A 24,404-nucleotide genomic window follows, 5' to 3' on the forward strand; every position below is an offset into this window, starting at 1 on the left:
ACACTGGATTTGCATTCTCTAAAAGAAGGTAAGAGAGATAATTCTCAAGTGTCGTCCTAAATTTGATGAGCTGAATTATATAATTATTCTTGTTACTTGGTTTCATAGCATTCTGATTAAAATTGAGCGTAGAAGGAATAGGTTCTAAGAGGATAATACGAAATAACAAGGTTATTTTCCATCAGACAAAATAATTTTACCCTTTTTTTACCAGTGACGTACGTGCAGGATACTCAATTTAAAATTTTATTCAAACAAAATAGTTTCTTGGTCAATACAGAACAGTTTTATCAACGACTAATAAAAATTCAAGTTACACTACTATTCTTTAAAAAAACATTCAATACTAATAATTAAAAAAACAGAACACTGTGATCGTTGTTTGCGTTGATATATTGATGGAAGAATTATCTGCAGATAGCATTGAAATATTGTCATCAACATTAATCAAAACTTTTGCTCGTAATCGACTAGTATGCGTGCTTATTTCTTGGCGAAGGAGTGTTATTTTCCAATCACACTGCTGCCGAAAGACTTCTAAGGATACGAAGTCTCGGTAGGCCCAAATATGCAGGCGTTTTGTACAGGGTGTCGCAAAACTGTGGTCCAAATGATGGAATGGGAAGGTGAGTACCGCTTCAGATGGATGAACTACTGAAAAGTGTTCATTGAAATCATTCAGTTTTCCTCGGTAAAAACAACTGGACACTGGGCAAGAAAAAAGGGGCCGACAGTGGCATTTCCATTCATGTATGTGAATGTCGGGTATCTTATAAGATCGTGAGCACCCCCAAATGCAGTAGTATTCAATATAATTTTCTAAACCTGCCAACAGTTCCTCCTCTAGTGTTATCCGGAAGTTTTTCCATTTACGTATAAAGTACTCCATGCAAAAATAACAAACCCCGTGATACTTTCTCGGTTTGACCTCAACAAATGTGGCTACTTCAATCATTATTGAACAATTCATACAATGCATAACAAGTTCGTTTTGATCTTGTTCAGGATTACGAACGAATATAGAAGATGAATTCGGGCTCGAAGAAATTCTTGAGTCGCTCGCTACTGTAAGAGAAACGACTCTCGGAAAACATAAGTTTTTCTGTTTAGCAACTTTTCTTAGGGCTATTTCTGAACTGTAAAGATATATGTGAAATGATACAAATACAAACTTGACTTGTTGATTCGGTATTGTCAAGGAAAATTCTTCAGAACTCTCAGCAGACGTTCTCATGTCAGTTTCATAGTGACCAGGTTCATCTCCAAAGTAAACAACAAATTTTTGTGCCGCTTGACCGATCTGTGTTGCGTTACTTACGATATGTGCATTTAAACTGAGTGAATCCATAGAAGTTTGTTTGAACTCGATAAAGAACAAGTTATCTTGGACTCGATATAAGTATCTTTTAACACGAGGGACAGCAGTCACTTCTTCTCTAAACAAGGGAATTTGTAAAAAAAGGTTCGGGTGGTAATCTTTGAAATGTTTGACCAGCAAAAAGGTGGGGACATTCATAGTTTCTTCACATAGTGGACAAACATGCGTTTCACCATGGCAAGTAAATTCATGCTCGGCAACTTCAGAGTAGCTCAACAGCTGTCTACAACCATCGAACCTGTTCACGCACTTGAATATAATCTCTGTTGCAATCAATCCATATTGCGAAACTACCCCATCGTCATCGCCTTGGGAGCATCTGCCGCATTTCGTTGTTCCATTTTGATATATCTTCACGGGCCCAACTGATAGGAACTTGTAGCAACTGTCACAATTCAATGTTTCTAAGATTTCATCTGGTAGGGTGGACATTTGATCTGGTTAATAGTTAACCACTCTCCACTTGGGAAGATATAATACGATTATTTTTCTCCTCAATCATAAGAAAGTTGAATATATAGATAGAAAATTGACGACAATCATTCGACAACTTTGTTTTTTCTAACCATCTTCATTGTTGATTTTTCTATGATGTCTTCCATGAAGATTTGTATTGAAATTGAAGTCGAAATCTTATTTTCTTATCATATCAGAGTAATTAGTAATAAGTACTCGCCGTAAGGTACCGCTAGTTTCATAGAACTAATAAAATCTATAGGAAACAAGGGAAAGGTTATTTGCCAATATATTCTAAATGGAAATACTTTATGAATTTACAAATGACGTTCGAATAATGAGAAATCTTCGTGGTGCAAACTCCAATTCATATCTTATGACTAGAAAGATATCAATATAGCGCCATGAGCATATTGGTGTCACACGTCAGTTGCAACCTGGCTCCCGTTTAGGAGGGAGAAACTCTCGATGTATGAAGGCTGTATCATTCGTAAACTTATTCACACCCCACTTTCAGTTGATTTTTCACTAATCATTTCCTTGATATTTCCGACTTTGAACTCAAATTTATCTTTTTCCAATATTTAATTAAAAATTTCGACTGTAGTATAAATTGTGACTAAGATCAGGTTAGATTAGGTTGTAATGGAAAGAAAGTCCTAATTCAGGGTTGAGAGTTGTAATTTCCTAATTAAGTTGCAGAATTTTTGTCACCTAACCACGAGAGCCAAGTTTCACCTATCATGAAACACTTGTGAACATATGCTCCTCCTGAAGCTCGAGAAGCCTGTTTCAACTCTATAATTTTGAATATAGTATCTAGGGGGCGTTTATGTACGGTCACTAAATTCAATAGGTATACCTTTATTGACTAGATGGCGCTCGGTTTTGTGTCAAATAATTAATACACATATATTATCCTACCTTTGTATATAGGATGGTCTATATACAAAGATCCTACTATGATAAAAACGTATGTTCTTCATAACTATAATTTTGTCAAACTACGGAACATTCTATATATTTTGTTCCTTTTAATTGTCCTATTGCAACGAAATATTTTCTTTCAATCACATTTTGAAATGTTTGAAGGTGCTTGGGAAGTTGTGTTTCATTAAACCATTGTTAAAAAAAACTGCAGAAGCCAACGCTAACAATATTTTATTCTTATTCTTAGACAATAAAAATACATTCTCTTTCTAATGTCACATATGAAGAGTGGGCTCCGTACTGGGCAATACCGAAATCTTACAATTATACAGATGAGGGGGGGGGTGAAAATATCAATATAAAATATTATATTACAGATACACAAATTTCTTTAGTCCGTTCCAAACGTTAACGATATAATCGAGTCAAATCTTTTAAAGCGTGAGTCACTGATCTAGACGTGTTCGACCTGAAACAGAAAAAATAATTGGTAGAAAAGTATGTACTGGATAGCACCTTTGATCTGAGCAAAACTAAGGAATTCCTCAATTGAGGAACATTCCCCATTCACGAGTTTTTCAAATTCACTTCGAAAAGAATTCAAGTTGATGTTTCAAATATTGGGTTTTAATTTTTAAAGGGTTTTGTTTCTAATTCACATATTGGCAACAGCGCATATATTAAGTTGAAATAATTTATACGTACCTAGACGTTCCACTTCAAAAAAGGAAAATTATCTTTATAAATCAACATTTAGGGCCAAATATAAATTATAGTTCGATACTACCTCCACAAGCCACATAAACAACAGTTGTTTTGTTATTTATTTATATAGAGGAAGATAGGTTAGGTGCACAAAATATCATATGTTACAGAATGTCTCATACAGGTAACAGATTCATTGTCCTTTATTAGCTATAACCGATATTGCCAAATGGTGAAAGAGAAACGAATCCCTTTAAATGTTGAATGCATTATTTCATTCTTCTTTTTTAATTATTCAAATAATTTTTTAAAGAAAAAGGGTGAAATGATAAGTTTAAAATGCGTTGTTTTAGAGCTCTTTTATGAAAACTACTTGATTTTCGTCAGGAGGAACATTCCCCATTTGAAAGTCAACAGTCAATGTTTTGATATTAATAGTCAAAAATGTGAGTAGAAAATTTCATGTTTAAAAAAAAAATTATAAATTCAATAATGATAGTTTCAAGTCTGAAATGAAGATAGCTGAAGCAGTATTTAGAAACAGAAATTGAAATTTGAAATATTCAAATTGAAATTTGGAATTTCCAAGTTCAAAAGCAGAATCATGCTGTAAAAAAATCTAATTTCAAGAAAAAAGTAATAACTCTGAATTTTTCGAAGTTGCAAACTTAAAGCAATGTATAATTAAAGTAAAAAATCAAAGTTAAAGTCAAAATTTTGAAATCATACTTCATAATTCCAAAATTTATAGTAAGAATTCTGAAAATGTAGAAATTCCAGAAGCGAAAAATAAAAGTAAACCATTGAAGTCGAACTTCCTGTGATATAAAGTTGATAATCTAAATTTCACGTAGAAAATTGAAATTCTCAGTTTAAAAGTATGATATAGAAATCGTGAATCGAAATTCTGTCATAAAAACTGTAAATTCTAACATAAAAGTTGATAATTTCAGTATAAGTTATAATGTCGCGTTTTAACAAAAAAAAAATCCAGTCAACAGTTTAAATTAGTTATTAGAATTTGAAATTTGGAGTTCCTCGTAGAAAGTAGAAACTCCAAAGCATCCTGGGAATAAGTAACTAATCAGTCAACCGCACAAGTAAATTTACAATGATAGCAAAAACTCACGTTGTAATAGACATGTGGATGTCGTTCAATTGCTGGGGGGTTGCAGCCATGATTCCACCGTTGCTGTGTTTCGGGAGCTGGTCCAAACCGTTGACCAACCACTTACTGGTCGCTTCCCTGTTGAAGTCCAGCAACTGGACGAAGACGTCCGCCACCTCGGTGAGCATGTACGAGTGCAGGTAGAAGACGCACGAATGGATGAGGTTCGTCGTGAGTTGCTGGCCGTACTCCTCTAGTATGCTCGTAACCTGGAAATGTAACATGTAATACATTAAAAATATAAAGACTTTCAAAACAAAGTTACAATATTTGAAAATTCATGTACTGTGCAGAATCATAGACGTCTATTGGAAATACTTTATTTAATATCACTGATGAGGTATTTCTTCAATAGTAATATACTTGCAATTACTTTTCAGGGATATTCGAAATGCTTTTGAAATACTCAATACACTACTTTTCAAAATACCACTGGAGGATGCAATTCAAAAGTATTTTATACTTTCAATATAATATGAAATTGTTCTGTATATCTTAATAAAGTTGCATAAAGGTGCATAATGCAAAAAAGGGCAATAAGAGTAATAACAAATTCAACACTTGATGAAAGTTGTCGTCCACTATTCAAAAAACTAGGTATATTGACTGTGACTAATCAATTCATTTATGAATGCTTACTTTTTGCCAAGAAAAACATTTCCAGTTATACTGTTCAAAATAAATATAATACCAGATATAAATCCGTTATAGTGCCGTATTTTCGCTTATCCAAGAATCTCAACTCTTTCAGATTTCTGTCTATTAAATATTACAATATGATACCAAACGAGTGGAAGGAACTAGTCCTAGTTAAATTTGCTAAAAGGGTAAAAAGTTTTCTTAAAGAAAATGTGTTTTATAAAAGTGAAGAGTTCATACACTTCTTTAATGGAACATGACTAAGTAACAGTATATATATATATATATATATATATATATATATATATATATATATATATATATATAACTTTATTTTAAATAGCTTACAATTTGTTTCTGCAAGTACAAAATTTTCCTTTTACTATTTTTTTTGACGACTGTATACAATTTTTTTAATTGTCACACAAGAGAATAAACTCTACTCTACTCTACTCTATAACAAGTCAGAGAAGTATGTATAATGATCCTTGAATATTGTTTTATGAAATCACTTTTGAATAACTTAACAATTTTTTCATTTCATAATTTAATGCGTCACACCATCCATTAATTTCACAGTAAAAGTTATCTCATGTACAGATTGCTGATTACAGTTATGATAATACAAAATTACTTATTGTAATAACATAAATACTCCTCTTTCTCAATATCAAACAAAGGGCCTTGAAAACAATTAAAGAATCTGAAACAACGACTATAAGGAAAATAAGATTGAAGCATCCCAATAACCCCAAACACAACCCTCCAAACCCTTTGCTGAACCAACTCACTGGTATTATCCCTATCGAGGAAAGACTACCGTCACTTACTCAGAAGTTTGCTAGAAAAGACGACGATGTAGAAATCATTAGAAAGTATGCTTTGACAAGAAACCCCAATGCAAGAGTAAGACATCGACACCCAACAGAAACACTGTTAGAAAAATTAACGCAACTTCATCAATGAAATTGTTTTGTTTGTTCATTTTAATATCCATATAATATAAATATTTTTTTTATTGTAACATAAGCTTTGTTATTTCAAAGCAACTTTGTTACATGGGCGGAAGGACTTCGGTCGATAGCCGGTTGAGCAAAATTGTAATTTTGTTCAATAAATTACAATTATTATTATTATTAATAAAGTACTTCTCATCTCCCTTCATATATTGGAAGCTTTCACCTAAACAGAAGTGTGCTTGTGTTGTTAGGTATCTGATATTCAAAAGGAGATTTTTACTTTGTCAGACAGTATACTTTTAGTATTTCTGGAGAATGCAGATCATGTCTATAATATTCCGTTACACGAGTGGTAGTGAAAAATTTTGGGCAAATCTCTGTGAGTGACTTTTTTTGAATAAAGGCAGATTGACCTTTTCATAACAGATCTGGTGTCTTTCTCAATAGTTGTCCTCTGGTAATTGTTTCAAACATTTTAATTTTGACAATAATGGGGAATGTTCCTCAATTTGGGTTATTACAGCAAATGCAAGTTTGAACAAAATAAAGTTGAGTTCAATTCAAGATTTTTTCAAATTCACTTCGAAAAGTATTCAAATTGATGTTTCAAATGTTGGGTTTTAATTTTTAAAGGGATTTCTTTCTAATTCACATATTGGCAACAGCGCCTAGAATGCTACATCGGAGTTCAGATTAGTAGTATGCTAGAAGAAGAAGAATCATGTCAATAGTGTCAAATTAAGGCAATATATAAATTATAGTTCAAAACTACCTCCACAAGCCACATAAACAACAGTTGTTTTGTTATTTATTTATATAGAGGAAGATAGGTTAGGTGCACAAAATGCCATATGTTCATTGTGGTTCTGGCGTTGAATGTGGTCATTATTACGCCTTGGTCAAAGAAGAAACGGACTGGTTTAAGTTTGACGATAGTCGTGTCACGAAGTGTTCTGGCGATGCATTGAATTTATTGGAGCCTCTGGAGACACCCTACATTTTGTTTTATGAGAGAGAGGACATTGTTAGATCAAGATCTTCAGATGTTGTGGTGCTGCAGGTTTTTCCGGGTTTTCCTGCAGCTGAAAAAGCAAATGCGCCACTGGAATCAATGAAGTCGCCCCGGAGCGCCAATTAATTTTTATTGTTGTATTTATTTTATTTTTGTCGTTGTTTTAACACATTGTAATAATTTTATGAATATCGATAATATTGTCATAGAATGTATCGGAACTCGGAACATAAGTAAACAGAATAGCACGTCTCTGAATTATGTCATCTTTGTTTGTATCATACAGGTAACAGATTCATTGTCCTTTATTAGCTATAACAGATGTGGTCAAATGGTGAAATAGAAACGAATCCCTTTAAATATCGAATGCATTATTTCATTCCTCTTTTTTAAGTATTTAAATAATTTTTTAAAGAAAAAGGTTGAAATGATAAGTTACAAATGCTTTGTTTGAAAGCTCTTTTATGAAAACTACTTGATTTTCGTCAGGAGGAACATTCCCCATTATGGTGGTTTTGTCAACATACGATTGATGTGGTTATTCCATTTTAAATGTTTATCAATCATCATTCTAAAATATTCAGTGCTGTCAACGGATTCTATTTTTACACTGAGATAGATATCAAGTGGTCTTGAATTCAACAAAGAATTTCGACAAGAGAATGGAATATATTTTGTGTTTTGAAAATTCAGCGTAGAGTTTTTCATCAAACCAAGCGATGATAATTTTGTAATCTGTTTCTGCTTTTTGTTTCTAACTATCCCAAGTTTCAACAGTGTATATAATAACTATATCATCAGCAAAAGAATCAATTTTACCTTCAGATCTCAAATGATATAGGTCATTAAGATAAATATCGAATAATACTGGACCCAACACAGAACCTCAGGACACTCCATGTTCGAATATTTTTGAAGTTCCATTTATTTTGACTTACTGAATTCTTCTAGTTAAGTATGTTTGAAATAACTTGAAAACAACCCCACTAAAACCAATTTTGTCTGACTTTTCCCAAAAAAATATGTGGTTGAATGTATCAAATGCTTTGGATAAATCAAGAAACATGGTACATTGTATTAGCAGTTTCTTTCCTGCAATGAAGAATTTATATATTAAAGTAATCCCTTACCAGCATTTTCCTCTTCTCGAAGTCGGGCTGAGTACGTCCGTTCTGCCCCTGGCTGATCAGATCGTAGAAGAACTTCATGACAGACATGTTGGCCTCCCTGTGGTCGAGCGTCGAAGCCATCAACGCGCACTGAAGAATGTGGACGAGCGCGGTGCACTGCAAAAAATCGACGGGGGCGCGCTGCATAAACCGCCCGCACAGCCTGAAGAAGTCGTCGACAGTGTCCGGATGGTGCCTGAGGCCGTTCTCCTCCTGCAGCAGCTGAAACGTCGGTTCGAGGAACGCCTGCAGCATGTCGAGCAGACCGCGCACGCACTCCGAATCACTGGCGTATTCGTCCGCGAGTATGCTACCAACGTAGAGGAAGCACGAGTGTTTGTGTAACGAGTAGATCCGCACCATCTGGCTGACGAGGTCTTCGAGGAGTTCTTTCGCCTGCTGGCTGCAGCAGCGCAGCAGGAAGCGCACCGAGCGGCAGCATTTTTCGATTATCCGGATGTCTGATTGGTATTTGTTGAAGGCGCGCGACAGCTGGGGCCACACCTCCAGGATGACTGGTTTGCACGGATGGATTTCGCCTGAAACATAGAAATGATTGTAGAAAGGGTCACATTTCTATATTGAAAGCTATGAATGTGACGATTCAGCATCAAAGATCATACATCCATATAAATAGTTATGGAGATCCGGCTCGAAGGACCCTACATTTAGATCGATGAATATAAAATAAATAATTTAGTTTCAAAACCATTTTGTATAACTCTGTATCTTATTGACGGGAAAAAAACGCTTTTAAAATTTGCAAATTTCTCTTTTGTAGAACAATAATTGAAGTAAAACTAAAACTGAGCTTATTCATATTAGTGGTATTGATGCTACGTTTAAGTTTGACGATAGTCGTGTCACGAAGTGTTCTGGCGATGCATTGAATTTATTGGAGCCTCTGGAGACACCCTACATTTTGTTTTATAAGAGAGAGGACATTGTTGGATCAAGATCTTCAGATGATGTGCTGCTGCAGGTTTTTCCGGGTTTTCCTGCAGCTGAAAAAGCAAATGCGCCACTGGAATCAATGAAGTCGCCCCGGAGCGCCAATTAATTTTTATTGTTGTTTTTATTTTATTTTTATTGTTGTTTCTCCACAAATAAATGGATAAAATCCTAATTTGAACAATTGATTTAAAACAATAGATTTGCAAGTCTTGGTATTCTAGTCACCAGAACATTAAAGATATAATTAGTGTGAGGTTTTGTTATTCTTCAATATCAAATTGATTGGTAGTGAACCTCGTTGGTGTTCAGCAATTCGTTCCTTGGAATAACGTTTTGTTTATCCTACGTAAGTTGCATCACAATTGTGAAACGATATCTTGTATATTGATGAAAGTCTCTGTTGGAATACTCATATTGAGATGTTAAAAAAAAATCGGACCGATTTTAGGAATATTATTTAGAATTAGAAATTTTATTCGATTGAAATATCTTAAATGTATATATTTCTGTTTGGTATATTCAAATCTACAATATTTAATTTCAATTTGGGGAACAGCTAATTTATCAATAATAAATCCTCTCAAGAGACTGCAAAACGAAATAATAAAATGTATATTCAAAAAAGAAAATTCAAATCGGAATTGAAAAAGTTTCTGTTTTCTTCCTCTAATTGAAATTCTGATCTCCATATTACATTTTTTGTTTTTAATTACCATTATAATTCAAAAATGTATATATTTATATATGTATGTGTGTGTGTATGTAAATATGTATGTATATATGTATATTTGAGTTTGTATTCATGTATTTATGTGCTGCATATGTAACTGATATTTAATATTGAAACAATTTATTTAATCATTATTTTAAATTCTATCCCTATTAAAAACACTCTTGTTTCTTGGAATTAATGAAGATTATCATATTTCATTGAATTGCAATTCCAATAAAATAAAAATCAATAACAATCAACAGCTGCCTTCCATCCGGCTCGAAGGACCATACATTCATATCAATATCGATCTGGCTCGAAGGACCACACACACACACACAAGACCTACCACTTACCTTCTGACACGTTGACATTAACATATCTAAGAATGGCGCTCAGTCTGTCAAGCCACAGCCCAGGGTCCGTCTTCGTACCTCGTACAGGGACGACGTCCTGCTCGATGAGCTGGTCGATCTGTTTGAGCTGCATAAAGCACAGCTCGCGCATCGCAGGTGCCATTTCTACGGCCGGCATCCTACCTACTATAGAGGCGACGCCTTTCAGGAGACCAATGACGGCGTTGTTCGTTATGGCGAACGTGTCGACTTGGTACAGTAGCTGGAAATATTGAAGTGTAAAAAACATTAATAACAATGTTAATAATAACAACGATAGCAAAATCAGTAATAAAACGTTTGAAAGCAGAGTTGCAAAACACAGATTAATATCAACCTTTAGAAACATTATAATTTTAATATGTCAAATTAACGTTTTATTAAAAATCTGTTTAAAAATGTGATATTTGTTAAAAAAACGTTGAAATGTTGTTTGGAAGTTTTAGTAAAATTGATGTAACTCCTAAAAAAGTTGATAAAATTATTTTTGTAGCATTTTCATTTGTGTAAAGCACGCAATAAAAAACATTATAAGAAGGCTAGTTATATTTGTTAAAAAAACGTTAAAAAAACGTTCATTATTGATAAAGAGCTTGTTTGATGCTACATCTTGATTCTGTAATGTGTACTATAGAAAACGATGAGATAAGAGCTCAGGATATTTGTTAAAGAGGTGGAAATGTCATTACTTTTTTTTAAATTTATCTAGTTTTCTGAAAACGTTCATTAAGAATTAAGAGATTCATTCAGACAGATTAATTTTGACATCGTCTCATGATCCACTCACCTGTAGTAAAATGGGAACGTGCCTCGGCATATGATCATTGCAGCTAGCGCAGATGTTCTGCAGGGCTACAGCAGCTGCAGCGCCAATACCTGCTTGAGGTAAACAGCACACAAGGAAGTTCAGGATGGGGTCCAGCGTGTTCGGGTGCTTTTCGATCCACTCGCATAGCTCGCCGAGCAGCAACACTGACGTATATTTGACAGCGATGTGAGTGTTCTCGGGGACGTTCAGGATGGCTTCCACCACATTCGGAATTACTTCGTTATCAGTCCTGCGAACGAATTCAAAATTTAAATCGAGAAACAAGAGAGGAATTAACTTAAAGTATTGTATTTTAGCAATTGAGAATGGACCAAGAAACTAAAAACGTTTTACCACTAAAAACGTTAAAATAACTTCAAATAAACTTGTTTGAAAAAATACCAAAATAACTTGTATTCAAATAGAAACGTTAAATGTGTCAGAGAATAGGTGAAAGAAATTAAATTTGGAATAAAGAAAATAACTTTTGCCTAATTTCAAGTACTTCAGTTACTTGAAAATGCTCTCAATAGAAATAAGACAAAATTTATTTTCTTTACGCATTATTCAATATGAATTTCTACGAAATAAATAGATCATCAATCGAACAAGTGAAAGAAATGAGAATGTTGAATTACCAAAAACGTTTGAGAACAAAAAAACGTTCATTTGTAAAAAACGTCAAAACAAATTTTGAAAAACATAACTTGCTAAAATTGTAACTAGGTAAATGTTGCCCCAAAAAAAATCGTAATAATTGAAAAAACTAAACCGAATTTGATAAAAATATAAAATTTCAATTTCAAATAAGTTAGAAAACTGGAAAAGAAACTAAAAACGTTCATTCAATAAACTGAGTAGCCAAAAACTTTAAATAAATGTAAGAATGGGGAATGTTCCTCCTGACGAAAATCAAGTCGTTTTCATAAAAGAGCTCTAAGACAACGCATTTCAAACTTATCATTTCAATATTTTTCTTTAAAAAATATTGAAATGATTCAAATACTTAAAAAAGAGGAATGAAATGATGCATTCAACATTTAAAGGGATTCATTTCTATTTCACCATTTGGCAACGTCGGTTATAGCTAATAAAGGACAATGAAACTGTTACCTGTATGAGACAAACAAAGATGACATAATTTAGAGGCGTGCTGTTCTGTTTACTTATGTTCCGAGTTCCGAGGCATTCTGTGACATATGACATTTTGTGCACCTAACCTATCTTCCTCTATATAAATAAATAACAAAACAACTGTTGTTTATGTGGCTTGTGAAGGTGGTATTGAACTGTAATTCATATTTTGCCTTAATTGTTGATTTATAAAGATAATTTTCCTTTTTTAAAGTAGAATATCTAGGTATGTATAAAATATTTCAACTTGATATAAGCGCTGTTGCCAAATCCCTTTAAAAATTAAAACCCAACATTTGAAACATCAATTTGAATACTTTTCGAAGTGAATTTGAAAAACTCATGAATTAAACTCAACTTTATTTTCTTCAAACTTGCATATGCTGTAATAACCCAAATTGAGGAACATTTCCCATTGAATAACTTGTTAAAACTATTGCTAAATAAATATTCTGGACAAAAATGTAATTATGGCTAAAAAACGTTAACGGGCTTTTACAAAAAAAAACTCCAGAATGTTGAATACATTCATAATCTATTCAGCTTTTGGCAGGAATTTCATTCATTTTTGTCATTCCGACATATTGGAAAATGAAAAAATGTTCAACCCCACTTACGGTAAAACGTTTTTCGCCACGGCCTGCATCACGAAAAGGGCGGCTTCACTTGAATCCCACGTCACGCCGGGTGCCTGCAGATTGATGAACATCTGCCTGAAGCAGCTGCTGCTGCCTACAATGAAGACGACGTCTCTAATCAGATCAGATACCTTCAATCGGAAATCTTTAAACTCGTCTCCCTCCTCAAGCAGGCCCTCGCAGTCTGGCTCCATCTGACAGTGCCTGCAGAGCGCTGTTATCAGTCGTTCAACATACGGCCTGAATAGTTCCGTCAGTTCCTTGTTGTTCTTCTGGTAGAGCTCCTCGCTCAAGACGTACCACAGGTTGAAGGTGATTTCGGCTACCTGAATCAAAGACGATAAGTTTTTTAAGGTTATATTCAAAAGTTTGACGTATTCCATAGATTTAGGACACACAAGATACGTAATTCTTGCTTCAGTTAACATCTGCGATTTTATTAAAATAAAATTTCAGTTGAAAGAAAGCGCTAACAATTTTAAGCCAGGGCTTATCCTATAAATGGCGTATTTATAAGCGGAGATTTAAACCGAATAAACTGGACTATTGAAAAAAAACTGACTGGGGAGCATTTGCCAGAAAAAAATCAGTGAATCTACTTCTCAATGGTGTACGTTGAACCAAATGCAGTTCACGACTATGATTTTTATTATGACAACACTATAAAGTTTGCCCTCATGTGATCTCCAACAGTCAAGTATTTCTGATGCTATCTGTAAGACAAAATCAAGCTTTACTGGAGGTCCTGATAGTAGTTCTTCTTACTGTTTGAAACAACTTGTATGCTCAGTATCCGATGTCCGATCTACAAGACCGGATCCAAAGAAAAAGTTGACAAGTTCTGATTTATTTTTTTTTGTGCTTTGTTTATACTTAGTTGTGTTATAGTTAGTTTTTCTTTCCCTGCTACAAACATTGTATGTATCTTGGGAATAAAACGTTATTATTGTTATGAAGGAATATGCATTCAATAAAGAAAAACAAAAATTCAACGGCATCAACGAAATTTCAGTAAAAATTTCAAATAACCTTCCCAATTCCGCTTTGAATACACTAGTGATGGCAATAAATAAATCATTTTCCCTTGGAAATTTCCCTTCGTGTCTAAAAGCAGCTCTTGTGATTCCTATTTTCAAAGGCGGTAATGAAGAAGATCCAACTAACTTCAGACCTATCTCCACGCTCTCAACACTCTCAAAAATCATAGAAAAAATGGTGAAAAAAAAGTATTAACTTTTCTTTATAAATACAATATATTAACCAACTGTCAGTTTGGCTTTCAGGTACAGTTTGGTGTCAGGTACAAATGATGCAATATTTTCCTTTCTTGAACATGTCTACACACATCTCAACAATGCTGAGGTTGTAGATGCAGTATTCTGCAATTTCTCCAAAGCTTTTGATTGTGTAAATCATGAACTTCTTTTGCAAAAGTTGAACTACTATGGCTTTAGAGGAGTGTGTAATGACTGTTTCAGGTCTTACTTAAGTGATAGAAAACAGTAAGCAAGATCAAACGAAAAACTATCACACACTAAGGATATCTTATGGGGTGTTCCACAAGGATCAGTACTGGGTCCAATTCTTTTCCTTATATATAAAAAGCTGTATAATCACATGCCTTTCGAAATTAGGAAGAAAAAAAGCTATAAAAAGTTCAGAAATCGTGTTAAAGATGCCTTTGCAACAAAAACGTACTACAATCGTGATGAATATTACAATGGAACTTTGCTGTAAGTTAATATATGTGATTTTTTCGTTGTACTTCAAATTATATTTCATAGTGGGATATATCTTATTTTATTGCCATGACATGTGAACTTATGTTCAAATTTTGTGCATTTGTTTTTTACATTTTTTGAAAGTGACTATACAAACTATTTTTTCTACAAACTTTTGTTGAATTTTATTTTTTATTGTTATATTTTATCTATTAGTTTTGCTCAAATTGTGTTTCTGGTTGTTTGTGTTTTTGAATTGTTTCTTTTCTTTTATTCTTTGAAGTGCTATACATACCAGACTTTTCAACAAGCTTTGTCAATAAGATTGTATTTTCTTGGACAATAAAGTATATGTCTATCTACACACATCGGAAAAGTCTAGGGATATTTTTATAACATACTAAATATCATAAAAATAAATGCATGAGGTCTTTTAATTTCGATTAAATTGGTACACTCGACCACCCTGTAGATTTCTATGGGTTGAACAAAGCCTGCAAAAACGGTAACTAATCTTTCATCAAGTTTTTTACAAACTGGAGGTTTTCGGCTAAAATGAATAATCTGAAAGTGTCGAGTTTGTACATTCTATGCAGTTCTTGCTCATCAATTAAACTGGAAATATTGTGCTTTAACATGGAACGCCATCACTTACCATTGGCTGAGATGAATAGAGCTGTAGGGCTTCTTCAAGGTGGCATGCGACGAAATGATGTAGCTCTTCGTTTGGGGGTCTCCCAAAGTGTTATCAGTCGATTGTGGCGGCGTTTCCGTGAAACTGGCAGTCCAGCCGAACAACATCCAGGGCAAGGACGCGCTACAACTGCAGTTCAAGACCGATTTTTGGTCTTAACCGCAAAAAGACAACCGACAATCACAGCACCTGAGTTGGTTAACATGTTGCAGCAGACGCACCAGGTAACCATTGGTCGTGATACTGTCAGAAATCGACTGCATGAAGCAGATCTCCGCAACAGAAGGCCACTTAGATGTCCACCTTTGTCGAGAGGCAATCGCGGTAGAAGATTAGAGTGGTGTCAAGAACATCAAAACTGGGATGCAAATGATTGGGCCACAGTTTTGTTTACAGACGAATCCAGATTTGGATTTCATCCAGATTCTCGTCGAGTAAGACTGTGGAGACGACCTGGAAATAATGAACGTTTGAGACACGTCCGGGAAGTCCACACATACAGAGGTGGTACAGTAATGCTATGGGGCGGAACCATGATCGGCGGCAGAACCGATCTCGTTTTTCCAAATCGCTCCCTCACAGCTCGACAGTACCTCGACACCATTCTTCTACCTATTGTCCGTCCGTTTGCTGGTGCTGTTGGTGAAAACTTCCACCTAATGCACGATAATGCTCGTCCACATGTCGCGCGTCTAGTGACTGACTGGCTCACCAACGAAGGAGTTGATGTATTGCCATGGCCAGCACAATCACCGGACCTGAATCCCATCGAGCATGTGTGGGACATGCTTCAACGAAGAATTACTCCGCATATGGGGAACATTCACACGTTTCAATTGAGACAGCTTTTAATCGCTGAATGGGCAAATGTACCTCAACAAGACATTGACAATCTCATTTTGTTGATGCACGATAGATGTAGGGCCGTAATAAACCAGCGTGGAGGCCATACTTTGTACTGATTCCAATTTTTTTTGTATTATGATTTTTTTTCGGGGTGCCAAAGAAGAGCCATATTTTTTTTTAGTTTTGCTTATATGCGCACTCAGTATTTTTGACCGTTTAATAAATTTTGTTGTAAGTTACATTCGTTTAATAATCATCCGTCAACTTTTTTTTCCCTAAAGCGATCTAAAAAAAAATTATGGCCATTTTCAAAAATATCCCTAGACTTTCCCGATGTGTGTATTTGTCTATCAAAAATACCAAAACTATTTGATTCCCTAGTGTTGGCTTTTGCTCAAACTCCAAAAAATACTAAAACAATTGCTAAAAATATTTTTCTGGTTGCAAAGCAATAATTGCTACTTCATTTTACATAAAATATCTCCATGTAGTCTATGTACTTATTTTTTATGGATGAAGAATAACCTTTATACTAGATTTTGATGTATTCATAATATTTTCCGAATTAGACAACTCACACACCAAAAATGTGTATGACGTCAAATGGTTCTATGAATTTGAAAATAATAGGCCTTTTATAAATCTTCTTATCAGCTCATTAATATTAGGAAAGATTCGAACATTACTACTTACTTTTATAGCTGATAATTTTGTGTAGGAATGTATCATTGTTTGTTTTAAGTGTATTTTATTTTTGAACTACTGAAATCTCCGCTGTTTCTATAGAGAGATCCACTGAAGAAATAATAATTTAGAAATACGGTATGGGGCCTGTCTTATTGTTGAAGTAACACTGCGACATTGCCCAATCGGAGAGTCGTTGAAGTAACTTAATACTTTAAGGGATTAGACAGAACTTTAGTTAATAATTTTACTTTATATCAAAGTTGGTGTGGACAAGTGAACTAGTAAATAGAAGGAGTTTCACTGGAATAACGACATATGTAAATAGACTAGTGTTTCAGCAACGATGTACTAAACAAACAGAACTAAAAAAACGAAGCGTCATCAAACAAATAAATGCCACTCACCTCATAGTCATGATGCCCGACACACATCAGCACCAAATCCAAAATCTTGATGGCGTAATGCGTCTGCTTCTGACTGCTGTTTGATATGATCTTCTCAAGGAAGGATTCCGCCAGTTCCGTGAAGAGCCTGCAGTAGTCCATAGACTTGCCTTGGTCCTCATTGGCTACCGACAGATGGTACGCCACTTCCAAGTTTATGATATTGTTGAAAAGGTAATTCTCCAGCACCATCTGGTTGTTATTGTCTTCAAGGCAGAGCAACAGCGTGCAAATGCAGTCCGTCGCGGCTTCGTGGAAGGATCCTTCAAGAACAAATAATAATAGTAGTTACGTACTGACCAACAAGTTTATGAATCATAATTTGAAACAAGGGTTTGAAATGGTTTTTTCCATCAACTAGTCATCATTCTCATATAAAAAAAGCTATGAATTCAGTTGCAATTCTTCAACATTTTTTTACTGAGGAATTCAAAGTAAAATATGTTGTTGATATGTTCATCTATCCCATTTTTCTGAATAGTATGATGAAGATGCATCTGTCTTTGATCTTTGTTGATTGAACATTTGTTTTTTTTTGTGATGAATAAATTGAAAGGGAAAAAACCCTTTCATACAAATACAATGTGAAACAATTATCACAGTAATTGACAAAGCTACATAATAACACAAACAAGGGGTACCTCAAGGAGTAACATTAGACTTCCTCTTGCTACGTGTGTGAAGGACGAAGAAGTTTATATGTAATTTCGACTTACCTGCAGGCGTGTATTTGTCGTTTTGAGGTTTAAAGTTGAGTATTTCAAACGCCCTGTTGATGACCACATTATCGGCTAGATCTCCCAGTCCTATCGCCCCCACAGACACCCAGGAATTGAAGCAGCGCAAGATCTTCACGTTGATCTGCACTTGGTCTTGCCACTCTGTTCCATAGAGGTTCGAACAGTGCTTCAGGAACTCGTTCACGGTAGGGGCACAATACCTCATATCTTCCAGTACTTCAATTCGTCTATTTTCTCCTAATCTGAAAGCAAATTCGCGTTCAGTCTTAAGAATCCATCGATGACAGATGACTTGGTAAATATTCGTTTTAACGCCTGCTTATATGAAGCCATAAAATGGCGCTACGGCCTACTTTTGGAGTACAGCCACTTGAAAATGTTAAAAATTGACTACTCGTATTTCAACTTTGGGTTAAAATATTGAAGTTTTTATAATCAATTGTGAAGTAATCTCTGACCGAAGGTTTTCAATCAATGGCCATTTGGTATTTGCCAATAAATAACTATCGTTATTATTATTATTATTTCGACTATTTCAGGAATTCATTTGTGGAAATGAAACAGAAACAGTCAGCTTATCTATCCAAATCATAACAATCTCCAACTAACATCAACAACAGGTGTAAGAGTTTACAATCAAATATCCATTGGCATTAAAATTCAGCCTAGACACTTCAAATTTTGAAACTCCATAAAAACACTTTCTGCAAGAAAATTTATGTTATAACATTGATGAATTTTCAATGTAACTTTTTAATCAAATATTTTATATTGCTGTTTTTTGTTGTTTTGTAGTTACGTACATAGTATTTTTTATATTTATATGCATACTATAATTATAAAAAAATAAATATTTCGAGATGGAATACCAAAATAGTCATCTCTCTACCTACATAGTAGGTTCTGGTAAATGCCTGCCGGAAAACAACTACTTCCCTGGTTAATAACACGACGGACGTTGAATTATATCGGACAGACATTTATGCAGGACTAACCTCACAGAGGTTAGTCTAGTAGGTGTTTCTCATTCATCCAGCAGCAGGGCGATGCTGAAATCAGTAAAGTAGATCACATACATACCTGTTTCGAGGTATATCATGGTTCATAGCAAATGACTTGATTCTCAATGAACAAAAAAGTGAAACAATTTGCTTAAATCGAGATAATAAAAATTCTACCAAAGTTTTGGGAGTACAAATAGATTCCAACCTGAAATGGATAGACCATATAAATATCATGTGTAGAAAACTTAGCAAGACAGTTTTTGCAGAAGTTTTTGCAAGACAGAAGAATTAAAAAAATAGTAAATTAAAGTGCGGCACTTGCAACATATCATTAACTTTTTCATTCAGTCCTTAGGTATGGTATAATCAATTGGAATAATGCATCAAAGATACATCTAATAGAATATATGTCATTCAAAAATCTGCAGGAAGAAGCATAATCTGTGACAATTATGATGAAAAGTGTCGACTAATATTTGCAAAACTTAAAATAATGACCCTATACTCAGTTATTGTCTATGAAAATCTGCTTCTTGTTCGACAAACCTTGAAGAATAAAGTTACTCACAAGGATATACGCCAACGTGATACAAGAAATAAATCAAACCTTGTTCCTACAGCTAATAAGCTGAAAAGAACGGATAATATAGGAATTAAGCTATACAATGCCTTATCTGTCGAATTTCATAACTTGCCTTTCAGAAGATTCAAAAACTGATTATATATAATATGTTATATATAAAATACATAATATGTTATATATGTGATTTATAACATGTTATATATGTGATTTATAATATGTTATATATGTGATTTATAATTTGTAAAGCTCATGGCTTTACATTTTAGTCAATTTTTATATGATTGGAAATTTATTCCGTTAACTTGTATTTTTTTGTAACTCTAATTTATCTACAAGCATTTTTTAGAAACTATATTGACGAATCTTATCCTCTCAAACCTATTTTAGAAATTGTATTGACGTGTCTAAAAACTGTGTGTTTCTTGAGACTAATAAAATCATTATTAACAAGATGCTAACGTTACCTTGTATCTATATATATAAAGCTCTGCTCCATGTGAAAAATAATGTACCCAATCTGAGAGATGAATCAATAGTTCATAACTATGCAACACGAAATAGACATTTTTTAACTATCCCAATACATAAAACATCAACATTCAAGGAATCACTTGCATATAATGGCATAATATTATTCAATACACTGCCTCAAGATATTAAAGATTTGCATATTATACCTTTTGAAAACAAATAAAGAAGCTATTAACTAATAATTAACTAAGAATTCTTAGAATGGGATACACTGTTATCATGATTATTGCTTTCACTGCATTTCTTTCATTCTAGTTAAAGATAAATTTACTTTATGTATATTTATGTATGTGTAAACATATATGTGTGTATGTGTGTTTGTTTTATTTTTTATATATGTATATAGTCAAGTACCTGTTTCAAGTGCCTGATCTATGTTATACTGTAGACCGTTATTATTGTTTTATATAATTTTCTTATTTTTATTTATGACGTCTTATATCATGTAAATGATCGAAAAGATAAATAAAGTTATTATTATTATAATGTATATTATTATGTATATTTATGTATGTGTATACATATATGTGTGTATGTGTGTTATTTTTTATATATATATATATAGTTAAGTACCTGTTTCAAGTGTCAGATCTATGTTATACTGTAGACCGTTATTATTATTTTATATAATGTTCTTATTTTTATTCATGACATGTCTTATATCATGTAAATGATCGAAAAGACAAATAAAGTTATTATTATTATTATGTCTATTTATGTATGTGTATACATATATGTGTGTATGTGTTATTTTTTATATATGTATATAGTTAAGTACCTGTTTCAAGTGTCCGATCTATGTTATACTGTAGACCGTTATTATTGTTTTATATAATTTTCATATTTTCATTTATGACATGCCTCATATCATGTAAATGACCGAAAAGACGAATAAAGTTATTATTATTATTACCTCACATCGGTACAGGAAAGATTCAAACTACAAAACAATGTGCCTGGGACTCGACTGACATCAACACGGCTTCATTGAACGTTTAAAACCTTCATCAAAGAGAAAGACTGTTAACTAGTGACACCTCCAACTCATGAACAAAGCCCCAAGCGGGAAAGAAACATCCCTTGTGATATTTCCATAGAATAATAACAAAAACTGAAGTGATTTCTGTGAAAAAGAGTTCATATTACCAGTAGTAAGTTCCTGAAATGGTTGATTTTATGCATTTGAGTGGCTGTATCTCTGAGAGTGGATCGGACTGCCAAAATGTGACTTTAGATTTGTAATTACTACAGTACAGATAACAGATCTTTACACATGCGTCATCAATTTGTGTATCCGTAATAAGTCGACAAAGTGGAGTTTGTACAACAGATGAACAAATAAATAATGCATGTGCAATGATTCACCGGGGCAGAAGCAAGTCTAATCGAAATGTTTCCAAAAACTGTCTACGACTTACCTTACAGACCTACTCTCTAATTCTTCGGGAAACACAGTTAAAATTTCTAAAAGCGGCCATATATTAGTCTGCGAGAATTTGTTGATCAGATCCAACGTAGGTTTTTGCCACGATGGCATCTGTAGAGCTAGGTCCGCGAGGGCAACGCACAGCTGAGTCACGATCACAGCATTGGTGCCTTCATTTATCTGACTAATGTGTTCTAGTAGAGAGTCTCTCAGGGAATTGTGAACTTCCGCAGGCAGTTCGTGGAAGGACTGATGAATCTTCGTTCGCATCGTCTGGGCTGCGAAATAGCATGACTCGAGGTCCCTTTTGAGGTGGAGGAGTTCGTCTGCTACTGTCCACGCGTGGACCTGAAAGAGATTTGATTAGAAATAATAATTCATTTAAATACAGGATAGGTCGTAACAAATAAAATTCTTAGTAGAAATTAGACAAAAGATATTTTTCCTATACTATATTCAATATGAAGTCCTACATCCCAATGGACCAAGCATGGTCCGTTGGAATGGACTGCTCATTGACCGGATTTGACTCCTCTTGAATACCTTAATTCAGTAAAACATTTCTTTATGTATGAGTTGAATAATAACGAGGTTAAAATAAAAAGTTTTCACTTTATGCCCTTGAAATAGTGCCAAAGACGTTACTGATTTAATTTCCAATGAACGTTTATTTCAAAAAATCTGACATAGGGTGGCAGAGTTACGAAATCCCTAGTCCTCAATTCAAACATCAATAACTCCTCAACTGATTATGGAAATTCAAAACAGTAAAGGGCACTGCATAGAGAATTGAAATACCTTTTACTGTGTCTTCTGCACTGTAAAAATTACATCAGACATATTTTCATGTACGTGTAATAATTTAAATATTGTTTTACTTTCTAGTGTCCTGAGGATGACTTCATAAAACTGGTAATGTAGCCAAACACCCAATGAACTAGTCTATGGAATGGTTTTGCTGCAAAACATGATGGGCGACTGCTGATTTTTCTGATCTTCCATAATTTAGATGTGCTGAGAGATGTGCTTCAATGGTCCATGGATAAAACAACTCTTATACTACTGTAGCAAAATGGGCTCTGCCTCAGTAATCTAACAGTAGTTGTTCTTTTACAAGAATTTTCAAAGAAATACAGGAATCAGATCTGTTTGCTACAGATGTAGGAAACAGACCATCAAATGTCATCTTATTAGAAATATTGATCAAAAGATTGAAGTCTGAAATGTTGTGGTCCCATTCATCGAAAACGTAGACTCAACATAGAGAACATTGAAGTTTATGGGATCGCCTACCCACAAACTATAATTTAAGTGTTTGACCTCTCCTAGTGTATGACTTAAATGGAGATTGTATAGGATTACCCAAGAAAATTACTTGAATAGGTGTTTTTTTGGACTACAAGGAGTTGTGTGGCTCATTTCAACGAAGTTCCCTCTAAACGATTGTGGTGGCCTAAATGCATCCTTTGCTTCCTTGCTAACACTGTTGATGTTTACCTAGACACTGACAAATATTTCGTTTGAGTATATAGACAATATTTATATTTAAGAATATATAATGAAAGGTACTCCTACCAAAATTGCAACTGAAACTTGAAGTAGAGGTTCTAAAATCTTAGAAGATTATAAAAAAACTAAACTTTTGTTAAACAGTAATTCGCCAAAAACTTTAAACTGTATACTGATAAAAGTAAGACAGTACTCAACAAGGTTATTTTATCATAAGCTCAGTGTGATTTTAATTAAAATATGGGTGAACTTACGGATTTCTGGAGTTCCAAAAGCCATTGGGATGCTCTTTCCTTTTCACTTCTTTCGGGATTATTGTATAGCGCCGAAACTGCCGAAATTACCAAATCCAATCCTGGTTTCTGATCCATGCTACTAAAAGCGATTAAAATTTGTCAAAAATTAAATATAAACACAGTTTTTCCGAATAAAATGCATTATTTATAATTTCGTATTGTCAAAACCTCAAAATTTGAGGAGAATTTTGTTATGTTGGTAAATTAGACACCTGAACTTGATTCAAATTGTTTACACCAGGCACTTTATTGCACTCACTAAATTGACAGATACCATATGACGTAATAGATCACAATAGTTACGAACAGTTTTACCAACATGAATGTTCATTTATTTTTCTCTAAATCCCCAATTCAATATTAAATATCAACAAAAGATTTTATCTCATTATTTTCCTCATGATTCGATGTATAATTGATATGAGTAAATATTTGAACTATCCTTAATTCATATGTGCTATCAAATTCATATATCCCAAAATTGAATTAGCAAAATCTCTGTATATTCTAACGTTCCAACTTACCTTTACATTCACTATTGATGTGGATGCTATGTTACTCGATAAAAACAGAACTTGTATTGAATATGTTAACCCACCTATATATATTCTCCAATTCAGGTATATTACAGGTATAATCATCATAGGTAATCAAGTGGTGGAATACGCCTGAGAAGGAAGCAATTACCAACAATACAATAATACACAGAAGAAGAAGTAATCAATTATATCAGTGTTTATCAGGTTATAACGTTTTAAACGACCAAAAAACAAATCTCATAGCTTCAAGTGACTAATTTATCGATTATATTATGTATAACTTATATGGACCAATGGATTTTTATTATCTGCATATTTATTTGTTTTC

At 33.8% G+C, this 24,404-nt stretch overlaps 1 protein-coding gene across 1 annotated transcript; it reads right to left on the bottom strand.

Moving 5' to 3' along the window:
• Window positions 1-2,978: 2,978 nt before the first annotated feature.
• Tnpo-SR (transportin 3) lies at window positions 2,979-23,791 on the bottom strand. The gene is made up of 10 exons (XM_074182789.1): window positions 23,496-23,791; window positions 21,725-22,080; window positions 18,165-18,430; window positions 17,410-17,711; window positions 13,037-13,383; window positions 11,265-11,535; window positions 10,439-10,700; window positions 8,378-8,955; window positions 4,599-4,846; window positions 2,979-3,233 (listed from the first exon to the last, which is right to left on the bottom strand). Exons 1-10 carry the CDS (start codon window positions 23,610-23,612, stop codon window positions 3,173-3,175), a joined length of 2,808 nt encoding a protein of 935 aa, XP_074038890.1. The 5' UTR covers window positions 23,613-23,791; the 3' UTR covers window positions 2,979-3,172.
• Window positions 23,792-24,404: the final 613 nt, after the last annotated feature.

This window comes from Leptinotarsa decemlineata, unplaced genomic scaffold (genome assembly GCF_025532065.1).
Source record: "Leptinotarsa decemlineata unplaced genomic scaffold, Ldec_3_MD MMD2_tig00026328_RagTag_RagTag, whole genome shotgun sequence".
Taxonomy (NCBI): Eukaryota; Metazoa; Arthropoda; class Insecta; order Coleoptera; family Chrysomelidae; genus Leptinotarsa; species Leptinotarsa decemlineata.